Consider the following 22,489-nt stretch of genomic DNA (forward strand, 5'->3'; position numbering starts at 1 on the left):
GAGGTAATGAAAACCAAATATATAGATTATTTTATCAAATCATTTAGGAACTTCTGGGTCTATTTATTTATTTATAACATAACTGAAAGAAGCCACTGCATTTTTCTTCAAGGGGAACTGAATGCTGGGTTCACCATTACTAAAGGTATTTAAACAAAGATGGGGTGACTACTTAGTGCCATACGTATCTCAAACTCAGTATGTCCAAAATAGAACACTATCTTTTGCTCTTCAAACCTACTGGTCTTCCAAACTTCCCTATTACTGCCAAAAGACACCATCAGATTTCGAATCACCCAAGGTTGTAACCTCAGTATTATCCCTGACTCTTCACTTTTACTCACCTGTATATCCAGGTAAATCACCAAATCTTGCCATTTCTCTTCTGTGTTCATATCACATAGGTATTGCCTTAGTTCAGGCCCTCAACACTTTTCAGCTAGGCTACTGCAACAGCTTCCAATTTGTTCTCTCTGTCTCAAGCCTCTCTCTACTCCAATTCATCTACCACAAAGCCACCTAGGTGATCATCCTAATACTTAAGTCTGGATCATGCCACCCTCCTGCTGTTCAAACATTACCAGTGGTTCCCCACTTCCCCAAGATTAAACACTCTTCTATTTGACATTAAAATTTTTTCACTATCTGTCCCATCCCTAACTTTCCAATCTTAGATTTTATTCTCATCCTCACACTTTGCAATATTGGCTTACTTACTGTTCTGGACACACGACCCTCCATCTCCCATCTCTATGACTTTGTGATGGCTGTCTCCTGTGCCTAAAATATGCTCTCTCCTACCTTTACGTCTGGGAATCCCCAGTTTCCTATAAGACATAGTTCAATGATCCAACCATTCTGGAGAGCAATTTGGAACTATGCCCAAAGGGCTATAAAAATGTGCATAGCCTTTGACCCAGCGTGTGATACCACTGCTGGGGCTGTATCTCAGAGAGCTCATACAAATGGGAAAAGGACCCACATGTACAAAAATAGTTATAGCTGCTCTTTTTGTGGTGGCCGAGAATTGGAAACTGAGGGGATGTCCATCAATTGGGAAATGGCTGAATAAGTTGTGTTATAAGAATGTAATGGAATACTATTGTGCTATAAAAACGATGAGCAGACAGACTCCATAAAAACCTGGAAAGACTTATACAAACTGACGCTGAGTGAAATGAGCAGAAACAAGAGAACACTGTACGCAGTAACAGTCACATTGCATGATGACTAACTTTGATAGATTTAGCTTTTCTCAGCAAGGCAAGGTTCTAAGACAACTCCAAAAGACTCATGATGGAAAATGCTATCCACATCCAGAGAAAGAACTGTGGAGTATGAATGCAGATCAGAGCATACTATTTGCTCTTTTTTCTTTCTCATGGTTTCTCCCATTGGTTATAATTCTTCTCTACAACATGACTAATGTGAAAATATGTTTAACAAGAGTATATATGTAGAGCCTTTATCAGACTGCATGCCATCTTGGGGAGGGCAGGGAGGCAGAAAAAATTTAAAACTCAAAAGCTTATGGAAGTGAATGTTGAAAACTAAAATTAAATTTAATTTAAATTAACTTAGAGAAAAAAAAAGACATAGTTTAAGAGCTACCTTCTACAGAAAGCCCTTCCTAGTCCCTCTTTCTTTCCCCTGCCTTCTAGCTGCTTATACATTCCTCCCGGAGAAGGGGAAAGGGAGAAATAAAAGCATAAACAGGGGGAATTAGGATGGAGAAAAAGACACAGATAGAAATCATAACCCTGAACGTGCAGGGGATGAACATTCTCACAAAACAGAAGCAGATAGCAGAATGGATTAAAAACCATAATCCTACAATATGCTGTTTACAAGAAACGCATCTGAAACAGGGGGATACACATAGGGTTAAGGTAAAAGGGTGGAGTAAAATATATTATGCCTCAGCTAAAGTAAAAAAAGCAGGTGTAGCAATCCTAATCTCAGACAAAGCAAAAGTAAAGATAGATCTAATTAAAAGAGATAAGGAAGGACATTATATCCTGCTAAAAGGCACCATAAACAATGAAGCAATATCATTGCTTAACATATATGCACCAAGTGGTAAGGCATACAATTTCTTAGAGGAGAGGTTAAGGGAGTTACAGGAAGAAATAGACAGCAAAACTATAATATTGGGAGACCTCAACCTCCCCCTTTCTGAACTTGATAAATCTAACCTCAAAATAAATAAGAAAAAAGTTAAGGAGGTAAACAGAATTTTAGAAAAGGCACATATGATAGACCTCTGGAGAAAACTGAATGGGGATAAAAAGGAATATACTTTCTTCTCAAAAGTACATGGCACATACTCAAAAATTGACCATGTACTAGGGCATAAAAACCTCACAATCCAGTGCAGAAAAGCAGAAGTAGTCAATGCATCCTTTTCAGATCATGATGCAATAAGAATCATTTTTAATAAAGTACCATGGAAAAATAAGCTAAAAACTAATTGGAAACTAAATAATTTAATTCTAAAGAGTGAGTGGGCCAAAGAACAAATCAGACAAACAATTAATAATTTCATTCAAGAGAATGACAATAATGAAACAACATACCAAAACTTATGGGATGCAGCAAAAGCAGTTCTTAAGGGGAGTTTTATATCTCTAAATGCTTACATGAATAAAATAGGGAAAGAGGAGATCAATGATCTGGGCATACAGCTGAAAAAGCTAGAAAAAGAGCAAATTGAAAACCCCCAATTAAATACCAAATTAGAAATACTGAAAATCAAAGGAGAGATTAATAAAATTGAAACCAAGAAAACTATTGAATTAATAAATAAAACAAAGAGCTGGTTTTATGAAAAAACCAATAAAATTGACAAACCTTTGGCCAATTTGATTAAAAAAAAGAAAGAAGAAAATCAAATTACCAGTATAAAAAATGAAAAGGGTGAGGTCACCTCTAATGAAGAGGAAATCAAAACAATAATTAGGAATTATTTTGCCCAACTGTATGCCCATAAATTTGACAACCTTAGAGATATGGATGAATATCTACAAAAACATAAACTGCCCAGACTAACAGAGAAGGAAGTGAAATTTCTTAATGACCCCATATCAGAAAAAGAAATTGAGCAGGCCATCAACAAACTCCCTAGGAAAAAATCTCCAGGGCCAGATGGTTTTACATGTGAATTCTATCAAACATTTAAAGAACAACTAATTCCAATACTTTGTAGATTATTTGGGAAAATAGGTGAAGAAGGAGTCCTACCAAATTCTTTTTATGACACAAATATGGTACTAATACCCAAACCAGGTAGAGTTATACATTCCTCCCTCTCAAATCTATTTTGTTTTTTTTTTCCTGTATGTAATACACATGTACACATGGTTTCTCCCATCAGAATGTAAACTCCTTAAGGGCATGACCAATTTCATGCTTGTCTGTGTATCCCAAGAACTTAGCAAAATGACTGGCATAGAGTAACCACTTAATAAATACTTATTTATTCATATGTGTCTAACAATGTAGTTGCAAACCAAAAGAACTACCAAATAGCTTACTAAGAAAAACATCATTTTTCAGTCACTCATTTACCCTTCCAACCACAACCATACAGGACTCCAAATGCTTGCTAGTATTGTCATCTCAGAATAACAATCCTTCCAGCTGAAAACATGAACCTTTTGGGTAACATTTAAAAATTATGTTGGAATAGACAGACTAACTTGTCACCAATACATTCAGGTCTGAGTGAGTCCCTGAGTCTCTCTACCGCTTAGGTCATCTTTAAAGTTTCTTTCAACTATGAGAGTTCATGGTTCTATGATTTGTACCTTTGAAAGTTCATTTATACATGATTTTCTGAAACATTATTTAAAATACCAGATCAGAGTACATTTTGAAATGAAAAAAAGTACAAATTGGTTCTCCAGTTTTAAGATTAAAAACATTAAGAATGCCATCAAGCATAGAATTCTGTATCAGGGCCTTCAAATGACAATGTATTTCTAGGACACATTACAGCATGCAATACACCCCGGCAATATGCTGATGGAGAACACAGAAGTTACCCAGAATGCATTCAGTGACAGAGACAGAAGTAATGGTCAAAGCAACTGTGTGCCTTCAAAGGAAACAGGGTATTCCCCTACTAGCCCTTTCATTTACAAATCTTGGTGAAGACTGAGAAATTTTGAATTAAATGATACATGTAAATAGACTACAGTGAATATTTGACTGAAATCCTGTGTGTTCTTTCCTATTGCTGTTAAGATCATACTTATGCTTCCAATATTGTATGGATATGCCTCATTAACCAACAGAACAAGGAAACTCACAGCAACCCCATAACATATTTCAGAACAAAACAAGCATATCTAATTCCTTTTCTATTCCTCTCACTCTCTAAATGTGTCTAAGAATAAAAGTGGCAAAAACTGTTATCCTCAGTGCTATAGATACATTATAATAACAATAATTAAAAAAAGGATTCAAGGGACAAGTACTGTTTGTAAAAGCTGTTACATACTATCAACTGTTTCAAATCATAAAACAAGTGAAAAATTACTGTATTTTGGAAGTCAAGCATCAAGGTAAATAGGCTTTATCCTATTTTTACTGCTGCTTCTTCACTATCCTCCAACCTCCAATCCCTGACTCCGATGGGTTTACCTAACACCCATATGAAAGTGACTCCCAGATCCAGCCCTATTCATTCTCCTGAATGACAGTTCCACGTCAGTAATTATCTGTTGGACAGTCCAAACTGGATGTTCTATAGGTATCTTAACCTTTACATGTTCAAAACAGAACTAATGTTCTCCCCATGCCAATCTGTCCCCACCCCAATCCTACCATTTTGTCAAGGGCACTGTCTTCTTCCCTCTAGTCACTTGGGTTTGCAACCCTGGAATCATCCTTGACTCCTGCCTCACATTGAACCCATATACCCAGACACTTGCCAAACCTTGTCATTTTATGTCCATTATGTCTCTCGGTTGTATCCCTTTCTCTATATGCACACAATTTCCCTTCTAGACTCTCATTTCCTCTTCCCTGAATTACTAAAATTGCTTAGTAATTGATGTCTGGGCTTCAAGCTTTCCCCCTCTCTAATCCACCTTCTACCTAGCTCTAGCTGCCAAAACGATTTTCCAAAAGCACAGATGTGACTATGTAATACCTCTGCCCAAGAAACTCCAGTTTACTAGACCTAAGAGCTCTCTATAAACTTTAGGACCAAATATAAACTCTGCTGCTTGGCATTTAAAGCTCACCACAGTCTGGCCCCTTCTTAGTTCTCCATTCTTTTTACATATTACTCCCTTTTACACATTCTACTATCCAGGTGAACTAGCCCTGTTGCCGCTCCTCACACACAACTCCATTTCCGACCCCTGGCCATATTCCATGCCTAGAATGCACTCCCTCCTCACTTCTATTTTTTGGAATTCCTGATTTCCTTCAAATCTCAGCTCTAATATCATCTTTTGAAGGAGAAATTTTTTGGTTCCCCCCGCTACTAATGCCTCCCACCTCAACGTTGTCTTATATATGTCATCTATGGTTTTATATATAGTTGAGTGTTGTCTCTTCCAATGGAATGCAAGTTCTTGGAGGGAAGAGGAACTGTTTTACACTTTTGTCTCTGTATCCCCAAAGCCTAACATACAATAAGCACATAATAAATGCATGTTGCTTGAGCAAATGGATCATGAAAAAGAGAGAAGGGGTTACACTTAGCAAGAAGTTAGGACATTTTTTCCTTAAAAACAGCACAAAACAAATCTTGGTGAAGACAAATTTTGAATTGAATAATAGGGAAACTTGAGGACATGTAAAAAGACTACAGTGAATATTTAACTGAAATCCTTAGGAGCTATTCAAGAGGATGTTTTAAAGATGGAAGTCTGTCCCAAAGCTTAAGTTCTGGAATTAGTGAACATGAAGTATGTCAAGCAGATGTATCAAATGGAGGGATTTTTTTGAGAACATAAGAAGAAAATGACATCTATATAGAATATAATAAGGAAGGGAACTGGTTCCAACTGAATAGTTTTCCTGAAGGGTTAGTACCAAATATTTCTGTTTTTTTTTTTAACCTATGATAAAGCTTCCTGAACAATCACCATCTAAATATTCCAATCTAATTGGTGAAATATTAGGTTCTCTTTTTCCTCTTTATATTTGTTCTCTTCTTCACAAAGTTAAGAGGTATGAAAGTTGACATTGGTAAGGGATTTTAATGGGATATTCTTTTATTGTGTATGAGCTTTTCAACTGATTTTCCTTGATTTACCTCATTGATGTAGTCTAGCAAGTCTAGAGCTTTCTTGAAGTCATACTCATTGGCTCTTCTGTTTTCCTCACATATGTACAGCTACGGCAAAAAAAAAAAAAAAAAAAAAAAAAAAAAAAAAAAAAAGAGGGATTATTTTTAGTAAGATCACAGGATAGATAACAGCTTATTCTTATCCCCAGAGCATAGTGCCTGGCACAGAGTAGGTGCCTAATAAATGTTTACTGAAATAAAAAAACATCCACAGAAGGTCATCTATTCCAGCCCCCTCATTTCACAGATGAGGAACCCAGAGAGGTTAAATGATTTGCTCAATGTGATCCAGGTGACACACAACAAAGCTGGGATCTAAAATAAGATCTCTGACTCCAAATCCAGCATTGTTCCCACTATATCACAACAACCCTCCATAGGGGCTTCTGAAACATTTAGATACAAAGAAGTAGCTGTAAGACTGTGTAAAATACATACATTGATCAGCTGTGGTGCAGTCAATACTGGCATTGTACTGAAATTAAACTGTTTCTCAGCTAGTAGCTGCTCAGGTAGGGTCTCCTGATGTAGTAGAAAGTGTTCTTGCTCAGACATTTCTAGTATGCAAAGGAAAAAAAGAAGAAATATCAGTATAACTTCCAGGTCTGTTTTGTTGTAGTAAAAATTTGAATTTTTTTTAAAAAGTAAGTTTAAAGACTCTCTTAGATCTGTTACTGTATGATCTTATGTATGTTTTAATTAACATACGAAGTGGACAGGAACCTGGGCAAATGATATATTTGTAAAAGGTTCCTATCACAGTGCCTAGCATACAGTAGGCACTACAAAATACTTATTCTATTTCCTTTTCTTCATTTTCCCCTGGGCGATACCAAAGTCAGACAAAGTAAGTGATAAGCAGGCTAACAACTATCCCATATTCATGAATGGTGGTTTCTTTATAGCACTATTTACATGGTTTTGCTTTTTTTTTTCCTGGAAAAATACTTTCCCCCCGTGAGATTATTATGGCATAATTTCATTAAAACGGGGAAACCGTTCTTATTTAAAAATTTTAAGAGAGACTTGCCCATGTCACCTAGGATAAGAATACAAAAATATTATAACAAAATAATTGGAGCACAAATATTAAATATCAAAATATCACCATTAAAAGGTTTGGGGAATCAGAATATTGATTTATAGGCTACTAGTCCTGAAAACATTCTCATTACATGATATAGTAAAAGACAGTGTTAAATTTAAGAGGCTTCACCAAGATATCTAAAAACAAGAAAAAAGGAAAGAAATTAGAATAAATATCCATTTAAATTCTTTAGATTTTGAACACATTGTTAATTCCTGGCAGATTCTGAAAAACTTGCTTCCTCTTTCACAGTATGAACTATGTCTACAGACTATGTATACTTTAAAACAGCTAGCATGACCATTTCTTTACAATTATAAAGGACAAAATTTTTAGAATTTCAATGAAGGATACAGATAAAATAATATGGAAAACCACCACCAAGTTATAAATTATATAGGAATTTCTAATTATTTTAGAATAATGTTCATAATTGTGGTTATGATTTTAATTTATGAAATTTAATCTTTGTATGATGAACTAACAGCAAAGACTATTATTACATGCCTTTGCTTAATTGTATTTTGGGAGTGTACTTTGTAGAAAAGTTGTCTTGAGTGGTCTGTGGGGTATTGTCTGTTGTAGTAAAGCAAGCTACCAATAAAAATATATTTTAAAATCTAATTATGGCATAGTAGAACAAAATGACACGTACTTTTCTAAACAAGATTGAAACATTTCAAGAAAATTCAATTCAGCAAGCATTTATTGACTACCATAAATAAAACACTATGCTTGGCACCAAGGACAAAAAAAAACCCCAAAAGCATCACCCTCAAGAAGTTTACATCCTATGAATGTAGCACATATATAATTAAGTATAATAAAAAGCAGGAAGTGATGAGGACAAAGAAGAGATGGATACAAAGAGCTATAGGAATGTCTTAGGATGGGAGTGGGGAAGGCAACGTTGAAGAGATGTCACCTGAGCCAAGTTTTGAAGAAACATAAAGATTCTGAAAAGCTGAGGTGAGGAATACGCAATGGTTTGTGCCAAACTGATCAAGTCAAAGTAAAATGTTTTATTCTTGGAAAACAGAAGATTGTATCCCAAAGAGATCAAAGAGGAAAGAGACCAAAATGTGCATAAACACCTGGAATGTAAAGGGACACGACAATTGGGAAAGGCTAAACAAATTATGGTGCATTAAGTATAATGGAATGCTATTATTACACTGTGGAGATAACAAAAGGGACGGTTTCAGAGAAACCTGGGAGGACTGCATGAATTGACAGAGTGAAGTGAGCAGAGCCAAAGTAACTTATATAATAACAGGAGCAATGTAAAAAAAAAAAAACCTTTGAGAACTAAATACAATGGCCAATAGACTCCTGATGAAGAAGCAATGAAGAATCTGACAGAGAGGTGATGGATTCATAGGAAAGAATACGACAATAAGACATACATATTTGAATATGTTCAATATGGGAATTTGTTTTGCTTGGCTACAAACACGTATTCCAAAGAGTTTTTTTTCTTTTCTTTCCTCTCAATTTGGGGCTGAGGGAAGGGGTGGGGGGAGAGAGAGTAGCAATAGGGTTTCAAAAAAAAGAAAGAGTGGTATTGAAGCCTTTGTTAAATGCACTGAACAGAAGGAAATACAGTTAAGCAGGACAGCTCTGAAAATTACATGCAGAATTTATTATATATTTAAAAGGAAAAGCAAACCAAACATAATAGAAATTCATGTATAAGCCTTTTCCTGTTCTACTTGATATAAAGAAATACTCATTTTATTTAGATTAAGTTCAGTCAGTATCAATTACATAAAAAAGCGAGTAACTTTATTATAGTACAATATTTATGAATGCCTGCAAATTATTCATTCTACACTGCACATGGTTGTTAGTATACCTGATTTATAAATGTGTTTAATCCATGTGAATTTAAATGTGCTTGTGAATTTATTTTTCAATGATCAATAAGCTCCAGAACTAAAAATTAAGGATTGCTATTTAAGATGTATAGGAATAATCACACAGTAAGTCTAAGGAAAAACATTTCCCTTAAAAGAAAGACTGATACGTGCTGAAAGGAATGTATACAATTCAATGACAATGGAAAACAGTCCCTTTACACTAAAATAATTAACAAGCCTTGATTTAGCTCTTCTCATTCCTCACCCTCGCATTTAATCAGTCACCAGGTTCTGCAGATTCTTCTGCATTTTTTATGACCATCACCTCCTCTCTACTCATATCACCCCCTGGTTCAGGCCTTTACCTTCCACCTAGACTACAGTAATTGGCTCACTTGTCTCCCTCTAGTCACCCATCACAACACTGCCAAAACAATCTGCCTGCAGCACAAGTATGACCATGTTATTTCCTTGTTCAGAAACCTTCAGTGGCCCATACATTAAAATACAAGCTCCTAGCCTGGCATTCAAGACCCTCCACCATTTGGATCCTTGCTACCAGGCCAGCCTTACTTCCCATTACTCACATCCATATGCTCTCACTTCAGACAAACTGTACTATTAGCTATTCCACAAAGTTCATAACCCATCTCTTGCCTCCACAAATTCACAAAAGCCTCTGCAAGGCTAGGAATGGCTGCCCTCCTCTTTGTTTTTTAGAATCTTTCTCTTCCCTCAGGGTTCAGCTCAAATGCCTCTCCATAAACAGCCTTCCCGGATTTCCCAAGCTCAGAGGGCTAGTTCCCTCCTCCCATTTTCCTAGACACCTTGTCTGTGTCTCTTCTTTGTACATATCACTGTTTTGTGTCATGCTTGTGTCACATCCCTCCAAGAAGAAACGTGAGCTCCTCTGGGGCCAGGGAAATATCGAACCCAGAATGTGCTTTCACAAGAATCCATGATCACAATACAACTGTTCTGATATAGATTTAAAATTTATACCCTGAGACCAGCAAAGGGTCTCATACATGGTGGGGACAGAGACAAGAACTAGGCCTGTGATTTCACCGGCAATGGAAGTTCCCTGTGCTGATGCAGGTCAGAACTTTGTAGGGTTTTGGCAAAGGTCCCCCAGTCACTATGTGTCAGAGGCAGGACTTGAACCCAGGTCTTCCTGGCTCTGAGGCCAGCTTGCTCTTCGCTATGCTATGAGGCTAGTTGGATGGAATTTATCAAATTGTCTCTTCTGCCCCTCAAAACACTCCGTCCTTTTTTTTACCTTCAATTTTTTCTTGAATTAAATCTTCTGAAAAATCTGAAGCTAATGCAGCTAATTTACTCAGGCCAAGGAGTGTTTTCTTTTTTGCAAAGTAACGAGTCTCCATATTTGCCAAGCCCAGAAGCGTTGTGTGAGCCTAGAGTAAACCAAAATATAAGAACAGATTAACATAATGGGTAATATATTTTTACTTTGAGGAAGCTGAAATAAAGAATGAAGAAAATTCGAATACACAACTTCTTTTTACTTTATATAAAATCATACATTCAGATCTGGAAGGAACCTTAGAAGCCAGAAAGTCCAACTTCTTCAGTTTACAGATGCAAAAATCTACATAAGATGAGATTCAACTACTTGTTGAAGACAAAAAGAATAAGTTTCTGAGGGAGGATGTGAACCCAGGTCTTCCTGAGTAAAAGTTCAGTGACTTATCTGTTTCATTATTGCTATCTCTTTTGTATCAAGACTTACCAACTTAAGCATGCCCTTTTCACTAATCTGTGAAAAGTGAGCACCCTTCAAAGACCCACACTCCACCATGTAAAAGAGCCAAGACGAGGACCCAGACCCGGGGTGGGGAACCTGCGGCCTTGAGGCCACATGGGCCTTCTAGGATCTCAGTTTTGGCCTTTTGACTGAATCCAAGTTTTACAGAACAAATCCTTTTATTAAGGGGATTTGTTTCATGAAGTTTGGATTCAGTCAAAGGACTGCACCTGGGAACCTAGAGGGCTTTAGTATAGCATTTTACCAAACCTGTCCAAATATGAACTGGGATAGAAGTCCAATAATACAATCACTATAAACCCGAGGAAACAGGTTCTGATTTTTCTGGGGTTTTGTGTGACAACTATTTCTTCTCTTTGCCATCAAAGAGCAGCTATAAGTTGCCTGGGCAAGGCTGGAAGTCAGTTCTCCTGAATCTCAATAGAGAATGTCTGGTAACCAATACCAATAAATCAAATAGATGAGACACCTAGAGCTTCTTTGTGAAAGGAGGTAAGTTATGAATTATTTATACTGATATTTTTACAAGCAAAAATCAAAACTACATTTATTTGTTCTGTAAAAAAACATTCTTTACCTTTTCAAAGTCCTGGCTATTGATTTCATGTAACCAGCTGAGGTGCTCATGGGCCTGCAAAAAATTTGTTAGCTGTCCATGCTGAGAAATGGGCTGTGATAATAGTTTGCCACGCTTTCCCTTCTCCAAATACCAACGGAAGAGGAAATCTGAAAAATTCTATTAGGAATAAAGGCAAGAACACATTATCATATAGTAATACACTTTGAATAAAAGATATGTATTAATAAAATGCCATTTGTTCACAAGTCTTATTTGGTTCCTAAAACAAAAATGTTATAAAAATCTGTTTGATATATATGATAGAAAGGCACACAATGAAAGGGCTGGAAGTTATTTTTGCAGTGATCCACGCTAATGTCCTCATTTGACAGAGGAGAAAATAAGGCCCTGAGAGGCTAAGGAATGTGCCTAGGCCACAAAGCTGGCAGTGATGCCAAGGCTAGGGCCTGGGACTTCTGATTCTCCATGCAGTTCTCTCTTTCACACATCCTACTGACTAACCAAAAATGCTTAATGAAACAACGACCACAGAAAACAGACAGAAAGGAAAAGTTTCTTAGAAACTGTAGATTACTGTGCCCAGTCAATGAAAGGAATCCTGCACCTCTGAAAGTGTGTCCACGCTATGTTAAGGAAAGTGGTTTTGAGAAGCAAAATTGTCATGTTTTATACACACACATAGGGGCTGGGGGCCAGAGCCAGTAAGAATGGGGCTCAAGTCCCACTTCTTTGTCTCTCTGAGCTGCAAAGTCACTTAGTAACTAAGACCACTGCACAAGGGATCCTGGCAAAGTGAGTTTCCTCACCAGAGGTTTCCTGAGACCAGTGAAATCTATCAGTCTATCTCTGTCACTGTCTGTCTGTCTATCTATCTATCTATCTATGCATCAAGATCACATATCTAGACTTGGAAGGGTGTGTCAAAAGCTAGTTAGTATTACCTCCCTCATTTTACAGAAGAGGAAACCAAGGCCTAGAAAGGGTAAGTGACTTGCCCAAGGTCACACAAGGAGTAGCCAGGTCCTCCGACCACAGAACAGTGCTCTTTCCACTGTCCTATGCTGCCTCCCTAATATAACAAATGATGACAATGTTTATCCATTTGTATTAACTAAAAGGCCACCTGCTGCTTCAGCTATTTCGGAGCTTGACTCAATATACTCAAAACAAAACTCATGATTTCCTTCCTCTAAAACCAACATTCCAGCACATGTTCTATTTTTGCTAAGGGTATCATGATGATACCCTTCTAGTCACTCAACTTTGCAACCTTGGGATCATCTTCCAATTTTTCTCTCTCCACATTCAAGAAGTTGCTAATTTTTGCCAATTCTACCACAAAATACCTTGCATCTGTCCCTTTTTCTAACATAGGCATCACCAGAGGTCAAACCCTCATTACCTCTTGGCAGCTCACAACCTCTTGATTTCCAAGTTTCTGTTTCTTCTCTAATCCATCCTTCACAGCCCACCAAAATAATCTTCAAATCATGTCACTACCCTGCTCAAGAACCTTTAGTTGCTCCCTATTGCCTCCAGGATAAATGAATATAAACAATTGCTTGGCATTTAAAGAAATCCCTTTAGGAGATCATTTTGAAGTATTTTCCCAGACTTACAAGGTCATGGATCCAGTCAAAATGTCTTACCTATGTGATCTTTTCTACAGTCACCACTTCCTCTTCCCACTCATGCCTTTGTCCCCTCATTCCTAGAATGCACTTCCTCCTCATCTGTGCATCTCAGAATACCGATCCAACCCAACCCAACAAGTATTTGTAAGCACCTTCTATGTGTAAGATACCCACTCGGCATGGGGGAATACAAAGACAAAAGAGAAAAGAGTCTTTCTTCAAAGAGCTTACATTTTGCCAGAGGAAGATGGCCCATCAACATGCTTACTTCAATATTCACCTCCCTCACTCCCTCCTCCAGGAAGCTCTTCTCTTATTCCTCTACTTGTCAATGCTCTTTCCCCCATCTTATATCTACATACTGGTATATATCTTCAGTCCTAAGCAGCTAGGTTGCTAGGGAGAAGGATTTGAAGTTGGAAGGCCTGAATTCAAATCTTGCCTCAAACACTAGCTCTGTGACCCCGGGCAAGTCAATTAAATACTGCATGCCTCAATTTCCTCACCTGTAAAATTGGGACAAAAATGACACATACCTCCTAAGTTATTGTGAGGACAAACAATATCTGTACAGCACTTTGCAAATCCCAAAGAACTATATAAATGCCAGCTATTATTATCATTATTATTATTATCCCCCCCCCCCAAAAAAAACTGCCTTGAGGGCAGGGACTGCTTTTTGTTTTGTCTTTACAGACCCAGAGGCTAGCGCAGTGCCTTGCAATAGGCTCTTAATAAATGACTGAGTGACTTAGGCAGAAAAAGTCAGGCAGAGTGTTCCCTTGTGTTTTTGCTGCCTCCCATAAACTGGTTCTTCTATTTTCTATAGGAATTTAAAAATAAAAAGCAAAAAATAAAAAGTCCCCCCTACCCGCCTCTGAAATGTCCAAGCTAAGGGGGGCTGAATATCCCCAAACCTCAGCAAATTTCAGCTATGCTTCCATCACAATGAAATGACCCCTTTGGCTTACTCGATAACTCAAGACACTGCTAAGAAAATGATCATTCGCACTACCACAAGTTGCTACAGAGCTGTCCGAGCTGTCAAAGGCACAGAGACCCGGCAGAGCTCTAGAAAGAAAAGAACATTAACTCAGAGTCACCAGATCTGACCTGACCTCCTGGCCCTGGGTCTAGGGGCAAGATACTTACTCTTTAGATTAAACCTTGGCTTCCTTCCCTGTAAAAGGGGATGGTACCTATATTACAAAGCTAAACTGTATCATTGACAGGAAAGTATTTGGTAAAATCAAAAAGCACAATTAAAAGCAATTTATTCTTAGGGTCAAATATTAGCGCACTGCTCCATGTATAAGACATACCCTTTTTCGAAAAATTTGGGGTCTAAAAACTGGGTTTGTCTTATACAGTGGTTGTAGATCTTTTTACTTGCATTTCCCACTTTTTCACCCTTGTCTTTGCACTCATCGTTTCGCATTTGTTACCAGTACATTAAGTTACGTTTTGCCACGTTCTGCCCAGAAATGGCTCAGAAAAGATTTTCATACAGTGCTGAATTCAAGTTAAAAGTGATCCAGTTTGCAAAAGTGAATGGAAATCATGCTGCTGAACGTAAGTTTGGTACTTCTCCAAATGAGAAAACAATCTGAGCCTGGCTACGGGAAGAAGAAACTGCACTGAAAACACCACCGGCAGAAGAAGGCCATGAGAGGCAAGTCAGCAAAATGGTCTGATTTAGAGAGGGAATTGAAGATATGGATTGAAGAGCAAAGGGCAATTGGAATTCCTGTGTCCACAACAATGGTTCAGCATGAGGCAAGAAGAACTGCTGATGAAAAAGAAGTTACTGATTTCAAAGGAGGACACAATTGGTGCTTCACGTTCATGAAACAGAATGGATTAAGCATGCGTACATGCACCAGACTTGCCCAAAAGATGCCTGAAAGCTATGAGCAGATGAATAAAACTTGAGTTCAATCACTTCATGTAATATATTTAAAAAAAAAAATTTTGGGTTCCAAAATTAAGGTGCGTCTCATACATTGGAGCGTCTTACACATGGGGAAACACAGTATTTTCTTTGAGAGGAAAGGGAATAGGCATTTGTATTATTTATACAGAGCCTACTTATGTCAAGTACTCTTCAAGTACTAACTCATTTGATTGTCACAACAACTTTGGGAGGTAAGTGCTGTTATTATCCTCCTTATACAGACAAGGAAAACTGAGGCAGATAGAGGTTAAATGACTTGTCCAGAGTCTTACAACTGGTCTGAGGATGAATTTGAACTCAGGTCTTCCTGACTCTAGACCCTTTGCTGTCCACTGTGTCATCTTGCCTGGTGCAAGAGAAAGAGAACTTACATTGGAAAGACTATTTGGAGCCAGAAGATCTAGGTTCAAATCCTGGCCTTGTCCATTACTGAGTGACCTTGGCTATGTCCCTGAGCTTCTCTGTGTCTCTCTTTCCTTCCTTTATATAAAATGAAAGGGTTGAACCTTTCGATGGGACCTCTAAAGTTCTTTTCAGCAATTAACCAATGATGCTCTAAGTATCAAATTCATGAAGTTCAAAGGATACGGTGTACATCAAGTCTAAAGCACCACTCAAATATAAACTACTACTACCAGTCTCTCCTTTCAGGAGTAAAGAGGGCAAACATTATTAAACAGGTGTTGAGCTTTCTAAGAGCAGGGCATACATGTACTTTTTCTAAGTTTTTTTCTTCTTTCTAGAAGTTGTAATTTGCTAAACAAATTAGAAGACAACTTAGAGAAAGTAATTAGATTTTAAAATGAATAGGGAGGCCTCATTAGGAAGGGCAGAAAAGATCTAAGTCTCTAAAATGAAGTGCTGAGGATTAATATTAGGGGCTTGAGCACTGTTACACAACTGGGAATTTCAGGGTCTCTAGACGTGGCCACGTTCCATGAACCAGTTAAACATAACTAGAAGAGCTAACAAGAGGAAGACTTTAAGAAGATGGTCAAATGTGAGATAAGTAGGCTCTAAACTTTCCCTCTAAGCATCCTCTTATGCATATGTATGTAGCTTCTAATATTCTGTAAGTGTTCATGAAGCACAATGACTTTTGCTATACTTGTTTTCTTTTCAAACAAATACTAGATTTAAAATATTGAGGTTATGCTCTAAGATTCTCCACCTAAATATTAAACTGTGTTACCTGATCAGCAAACTGAGTCATGTAACGTTGTAGTCTGGTCTGGTTATCAGTTTGCTCACACATTTGAACCAAGATATCAAAGTCACAGTATTTCTCTGCTAAAGAAGCAGCCCACTGGTGCTGTCCAAGAGAAACTATGAAACCAAAAGGAGAGGAAAAAATGTATTAATAACAGCACTACTTAGGTGGAAATATTTAAGTGACTTCAGTACTATCAGTGATTTCACCTTTGCAAAAAATGTATGTGTAAGTCCATCTTTAATCTATTTTAAAATTAAAATGTTAAGTAATGAGAAATTTAGCTAATGGATTTAATTTCATGCGCTATACAAATTCATAATAGATGCAATTGCTCCAATTACATTTGGAAAATAGATTACTGTTGATTCGTGATTAGTTTCAATTAGAGAAATTATATTAAGCTGCAAATGATTTAACCAAAAAAATTTTACTGAACGTGTGGCTTTCTCTTTGTAGTGTCTGCAAATATACATGAGTACTTACGAAGAGGAGACAAGATATCTGCTCTTTTCTGAACATACTCCATTTCCAGATTATTATATCTTTCTTGATCACTGGGTTTGTCCACAGATTTAAGCTGAGAAACATAACTATCCAGGTAAGAGTCAATTAGTGCTACGACCTGCTCAGTCAGGATGTTTCTCAGATTGGTATCTACTTGAGGATAAACCACCTTTAGAACAATTCCATGTTGTCGCACTATGGCAGTTCGTACACCAGCAGGGCCACTGGTTGCTTTAAAGCAAGGAAAAAAAAAAATTTCAGAAAAAAAAAAAAAAGGAATCTTGTCAGATACAAAAATTAAATGGTTATATAACTGTATAATCACTTACTTAAAATTCAAATAATTTAGTTATCACTTCTGGAAGAGGCAGGCTTCAAATAACATCATCAAGGCCTATCTTCTAACTGTATCTAGAGGTGATCTGCAATTTATTTTCATTGGCATTGTTTTCTGTGTTCAGCAATTCTAGGCAGTTTTCTTGCCTTAGAGCATGAAAGCTTTTTTGATCTGTAGCGTTTTTCTTGGAGAGCTATAATCCTTAAATTGTCTATACATCCTTCTTTTGAGATTGCTATATTTTATTTATAAAAGCACATATAATGATTTCTTTTAATGATATTGTTTTCTCCCCCTCTTCTTCTACACTATCCTTCACATCTGTGTAGCTCCATTCCCAATCAATTTATTTTTTCTTTTGTTTCCTTGGTGAGACTTGCCACCATAGATTCAAGTTTTTCTACTGAATTTCTGCTGTGTGGGCCATAAATTCTGCTCTCGCAATTCTTATTTCTCTTTTAAATATTTCAAGAACACCATCATGGGCTCCATGCTCTCTTGGGAATCCCTAAGGTCCTCATCTAATCAGGTGTTAATTCATTTTCCTTTGTCTGGACTCTCTGACCTGATCTGAATTATTAATATTTTCCCTGTTACCTCGTTATGCTTAAAGCCTTTGAGATTTCTTCCTCCAGAAGCAATTTCATTCTTTTCCTCATATTTTTCCCTATTAGTCATCTTCTGACTTCTTCCCCTTTGATGATGGTTTCCCTGGGGGCTGGATATCAAAGCCATCTCTGCATCCTCCCACGTTGGACAACTTACAGTTCCCCAGTTTTGATCTCTGCTCCAACTGGCCCCAGTTGGATGCTAGGCTTTCTTCCTCAGGCTTAGTGAAATATTATACTTTGTCAACATATGTCCTGGCCCAATTTCTTTGTTCCTCAGCTCTCTCTAGCTGAGCTCTCTGTTCATACTTAGTGCTAACGCGATGCTGTCCTAATCTTAGCAAGCATGTATTAGGGGGGAGCAGTAGAATTTTGAATTTTTATTTACAAAACTAGCATATGGAAAGATACAAACTCACGGATACAATAAATCATTAGAAATAAAATGTTTTAAGAAGCAATAATAAAACTAGAATTAGGTGCCTAATTTTTAGAAGCTTACCTGTCCAAGGAACATATTCAGGTTCTTTTTCTGTGAGCTCTTCTATTCTATATAAGGTATTTCTACTTTGGCGATACTGACTGGCTGCTTGCAGCATATCCTGGGAAAACAAGAAATTATCTATTTCTGAAAATGGAAATTCAAAATATTTTTAAATTTAAGTTGAAACAAAAAAAATCTAAATATGTACTAACACCTATTAAGATATGTGTACTTGAAAAAAAATTCCCTATACTTTACATTTCTATTACCATAAATTTCAGTTTTTTGAAAGAATAGATAAAACTGGAAATATAAGCACCTTAAAAAGAAATTAAATAGAGCATACTTTTGTACATATTCCAGAATACTCTCAAATAGATGTGATCTCATCAATGTGGATGTTCCTTCCAATGACACTGCTTGCAAGTCAGCCAGGCCAGTCAAGTCTGTGCAACTCTTATCCATGTTCTCATATAAACTCATTAAAATGATCTGCCTGAAATGCTGGAGACCTGCTTCACTTTCTCTTGACATCAGGATGCCAGTGGTGTAATCAAACTGCCTGTGTGGCATTGCTTGCTCTCATCACGTGACTAGTTCACCTTTTCTTCCTATCTTATTGGATCTTTTATTCCTATTCTTCAAAGTTTTTCATTGTTTATGTAGTGCAGCCTATTCAAACCCCATATATTGACCTATTCATTTTCAATAATTCAAATTCAATTATTCAATATTCAATATTTCAAGTCATTTTCAATTCTTTCAAAAATAATGTGTTGCATGTCCCTCAGCCATACAATAATACTGATACAGACAATTCTTACTTTACACAAATTCATATTATGCAAATTAAACTTTACGTAGAGAATCGTGAAAGATTAGTTGAGGATAAAATTGCTTGCTATTGTCAGATACATGAGAGAAAAAAAGACAGCTGCTGTCCAAACATATCTCAATAGCATCGTAAAAAATGTTGGGCAGCCAACCAGCAGGGATAAAGACTAGGTGCAGTGAGTGGGGAAGGGGCAACATTTTGCACACTTATGTTTATTTTACCATACAGTACTGTGCATGCTTTATCATTAATTTTACCTTTCATTTCATAATTCTGTTTATTATCATGGTACGGTATTTAATATATCTGCATTTTAGTACATTTTACGACTTGCATAAAGGTATTATTTTGTGTATGTCTTTGTTAAAAAGAGACCTGGGAAAGACCTTAGCTTAAAAAGGCCAAGGTCTCCCACTGCATCTGGGACCACCTCCAGTCGTCCTGATTTATATCTTGCTACTAGACCCAGATTGCTCCAGAGGAGAAAGTGAGGCTGGTGACTTTGCACAGCTCTCTCTCACTTGACTACAATTCACTTACAAGTCATGGCATCACTTTCTTGACACCATGGTCCTCTTTGAGAACAGAAAGACAAACAAGTGAAATGGGGCTGGGCATAGGGGCATATTTGCATTATGTAAAAAATCACTTTACACAGGTCTGCAAACCGGTCCACTCACTTAAAGTGAGAACTGTCTGTATTTTAAAAGTTAAGCTTGTTTCCAGAAGCCACAGGTCTTTCAAAGAATTTTACAATTTTCTGAAAGGAAGCCTGACTGCTTTCTCCCTTGAGTTTTATTCTAGAGGTTTTAATTATTTATATTTTTGCTCTCTTTTGATTCTCACAACAATTCTTGGAGGTAGGTGCTAATACAGCCCCATTTTATAGAAGGAAAATTGGGTAAGATGTTAAATGGCTTGACTGGAGTCACACAGCTAAATAGGGGTAGCTAGGAAGCACAGTGGATACAACACTAAGCCTGGAGTCAGGAAGACCAGAATTCAAATCCAGCCTAAGAAGCTAGCTGTGTGACCCTGAGCAAATTACTTAATCTGTTTAACTCAGTTTCCTTATCTGTAAAGAGATAATAACAGTACCTACCTCCCAGGGGTGTTGGGAGCACCAAATGAGCCAATAATTGTAAAGTGCTGAGCACAGTTCTTGGCACACAGTAAGCATTACATAAATGTCAGCTATTAGTGGCAGTAGGTATCTAAGGCAGGTATCAAACTCAGTTCTTCCTCACTCCAAGTCTGGTGCTCTATTCAATACATCACCTAGTTCCTCAAGTTGTCCACTTAATCACATCTACTTAGTCCTTCCTGTCTGTGTGGTCAGGCCAAACTTATTTTAGGTCTTTTATAGTAGGTTCTTTACTATTTCAGGACTTGATGCAAAGAGCAGTGTCATCCACAATCAGGAACACCTGCAGGACCTCATTATCCATGGGAAATTCCTCTTAGATATGTTCTAGCTTTCCTACATCTAGGTGATAGGCAAAGATGTCCCTATTTTATGCCTTGCCTGACATTTATGACCACAGAGTCATTAAAAAGGGCTATCTCTATTGTTATTCTTTTAAGGACTCATGATTTTGTGTATGGATGCTAGAGATCTTGCTGAAAGAGAACCTCAAAGGCAGTGTTATGCGCTACTGAATCAAATGCTTTTTCATAATCACCAAACAATAAGCACAGCAAGGATATATCTTTCAAACAACTTTGAAATGGAAAAGAATATTACTGTGGAACTGGGATTCGTGGCCTAGGGTCCAAGGACCTCTAAAGGTTTGTCTTTAGTCAGATTTCACGAACTTAGGAGGGGAGGAAAATTACATCTTCATCCCAATATAACTTGTTTCCTTTGTAACACTATGTATTTTATTTTATGAATTTAAAAACATTAGTCTGAAAAGAAGTTTAAGCGCTTCTCTAGACTACCAAATGGGTTTATGTGAAAAAGGCTAAGAATCCTTGCTATGGAATAGCACTTGTGAAAGTTTATATGTTTCCTTCTTAAAACCTTTCATCAAGGATGCCCTTAATTCATGTATAAGTGAATTTCACAAATATTTTGTAGAGATGAGAAAGCAGGCATATTGGTTGGTAGTTATTTGTGTTTTCTCAGTTGTCCTTTTTTGGAGTATAAGTAACATGATATTTTTTCTACACTTTGTTATTTTCCTTTCCTTCTGATACCTTGAGAATGGTTGCCTCAATGCCTTCACAATTTAATCACCTTCAGCATGAACCTCCACTACACAGACCTGGTCCAATCTGACAGCTTATCCTACCTTCAATTCTAATTAATGTCATTTTATCCAGGACTGTAATATTAGAGTACAATATTAGAGTGAATATTACTCTTCAATCTTGGAAATATAAATGTAAATATTTAATCTACATCAACCTTTAAAAAGTTTGAAAGTTCTAGACATTCCTTTCCAAATTAAAATACTTCAATATGCCAAGCAGAAATAGAGCAACAACTAAACTTAACCTAAACATAGTACTCATTGGTAGTATTATAAACATAGTAGGTGTTTAATAAATATGTATTATCTGGTTCATAACTATTCCTCTTATAAAGTCTTACTATGATGCATAATCTGAAAGGAAGTACCCAGAATTCTTACAAGTTAAGCCAATGTGGCATACATTCAGGAAAATAGTCCTAACAATCTAAAAAAAACCTTCCAGTATTGGCCAAGACTGTCTTGAGGGAAAGCCCGAGTTGGAGTAGGATGACAATCTGGTTTCTTGACCTTAGAAATGCATGGACCTATTTGCTATGGTATGGAAGAGTTATAAGCTGCATTGTGGAAAGAGGTCCCACGTAGTAAGGAAATAACAGATCTTTTGAATTACTGATGCACAATTAATCACTTTTTTTTAAAAAAAATTCATTATACCGAACACGTGGTTAAAACCACAAATTCCCAAACATTTACCCAAATGGAATATCTGGGATCCAACCTTTTCATTTCTTTCTACACTCATTGTCTCCCAATCCCAAAACTCTCTTTTTCCTTACCTCTGCCTCCTGGCTTCCTTTAAGACTCAGCTCAAATCACACTTACAAAAGGCCTTTTCTGGCTTGATATTTTACTTTAATGAAATTTAGACTTTTAATTTGTCATTTAAGTAAGTGTATTGCACTACACTTTAGTACCTTCAGGATGTTGTTCACATTGATCACCACCTGTGCCCATTCAACAGATTCCATTGGAGTATCTTTCAAGATTTGTTCTTCTTGTTCCAATAAACATTCAAAGATGGTATCTATCTGTGATACCTGTGAAAA

At 37.0% G+C, this 22,489-nt stretch overlaps 1 protein-coding gene across 1 annotated transcript in view; it reads right to left on the reverse strand.

Annotated features, from left to right (window-relative positions):
• NUP133 (nucleoporin 133) overlaps positions 1–22,489 on the reverse strand; it is a 69,392-nt gene that overhangs the window by 6,003 nt on the left and 40,900 nt on the right. The window contains exons 16-23 of the mRNA XM_036757187.1: positions 22,358–22,480; positions 18,369–18,468; positions 16,901–17,152; positions 16,397–16,530; positions 11,614–11,772; positions 10,530–10,665; positions 6,743–6,861; positions 6,272–6,352 (exon numbers count right to left, since the gene is read on the reverse strand). Coding sequence (XP_036613082.1) covers positions 6,272–6,352; positions 6,743–6,861; positions 10,530–10,665; positions 11,614–11,772; positions 16,397–16,530; positions 16,901–17,152; positions 18,369–18,468; positions 22,358–22,480 — 1,104 coding nt within the window. The remainder of the gene's footprint in view (positions 1–6,271; positions 6,353–6,742; positions 6,862–10,529; positions 10,666–11,613; positions 11,773–16,396; positions 16,531–16,900; positions 17,153–18,368; positions 18,469–22,357; positions 22,481–22,489) is intronic.

The sequence above is a fragment of the Trichosurus vulpecula genome, chromosome 4 (genome assembly GCF_011100635.1).
Source record: "Trichosurus vulpecula isolate mTriVul1 chromosome 4, mTriVul1.pri, whole genome shotgun sequence".
NCBI lineage: Eukaryota > Metazoa > Chordata > Mammalia > Diprotodontia > Phalangeridae > Trichosurus > Trichosurus vulpecula.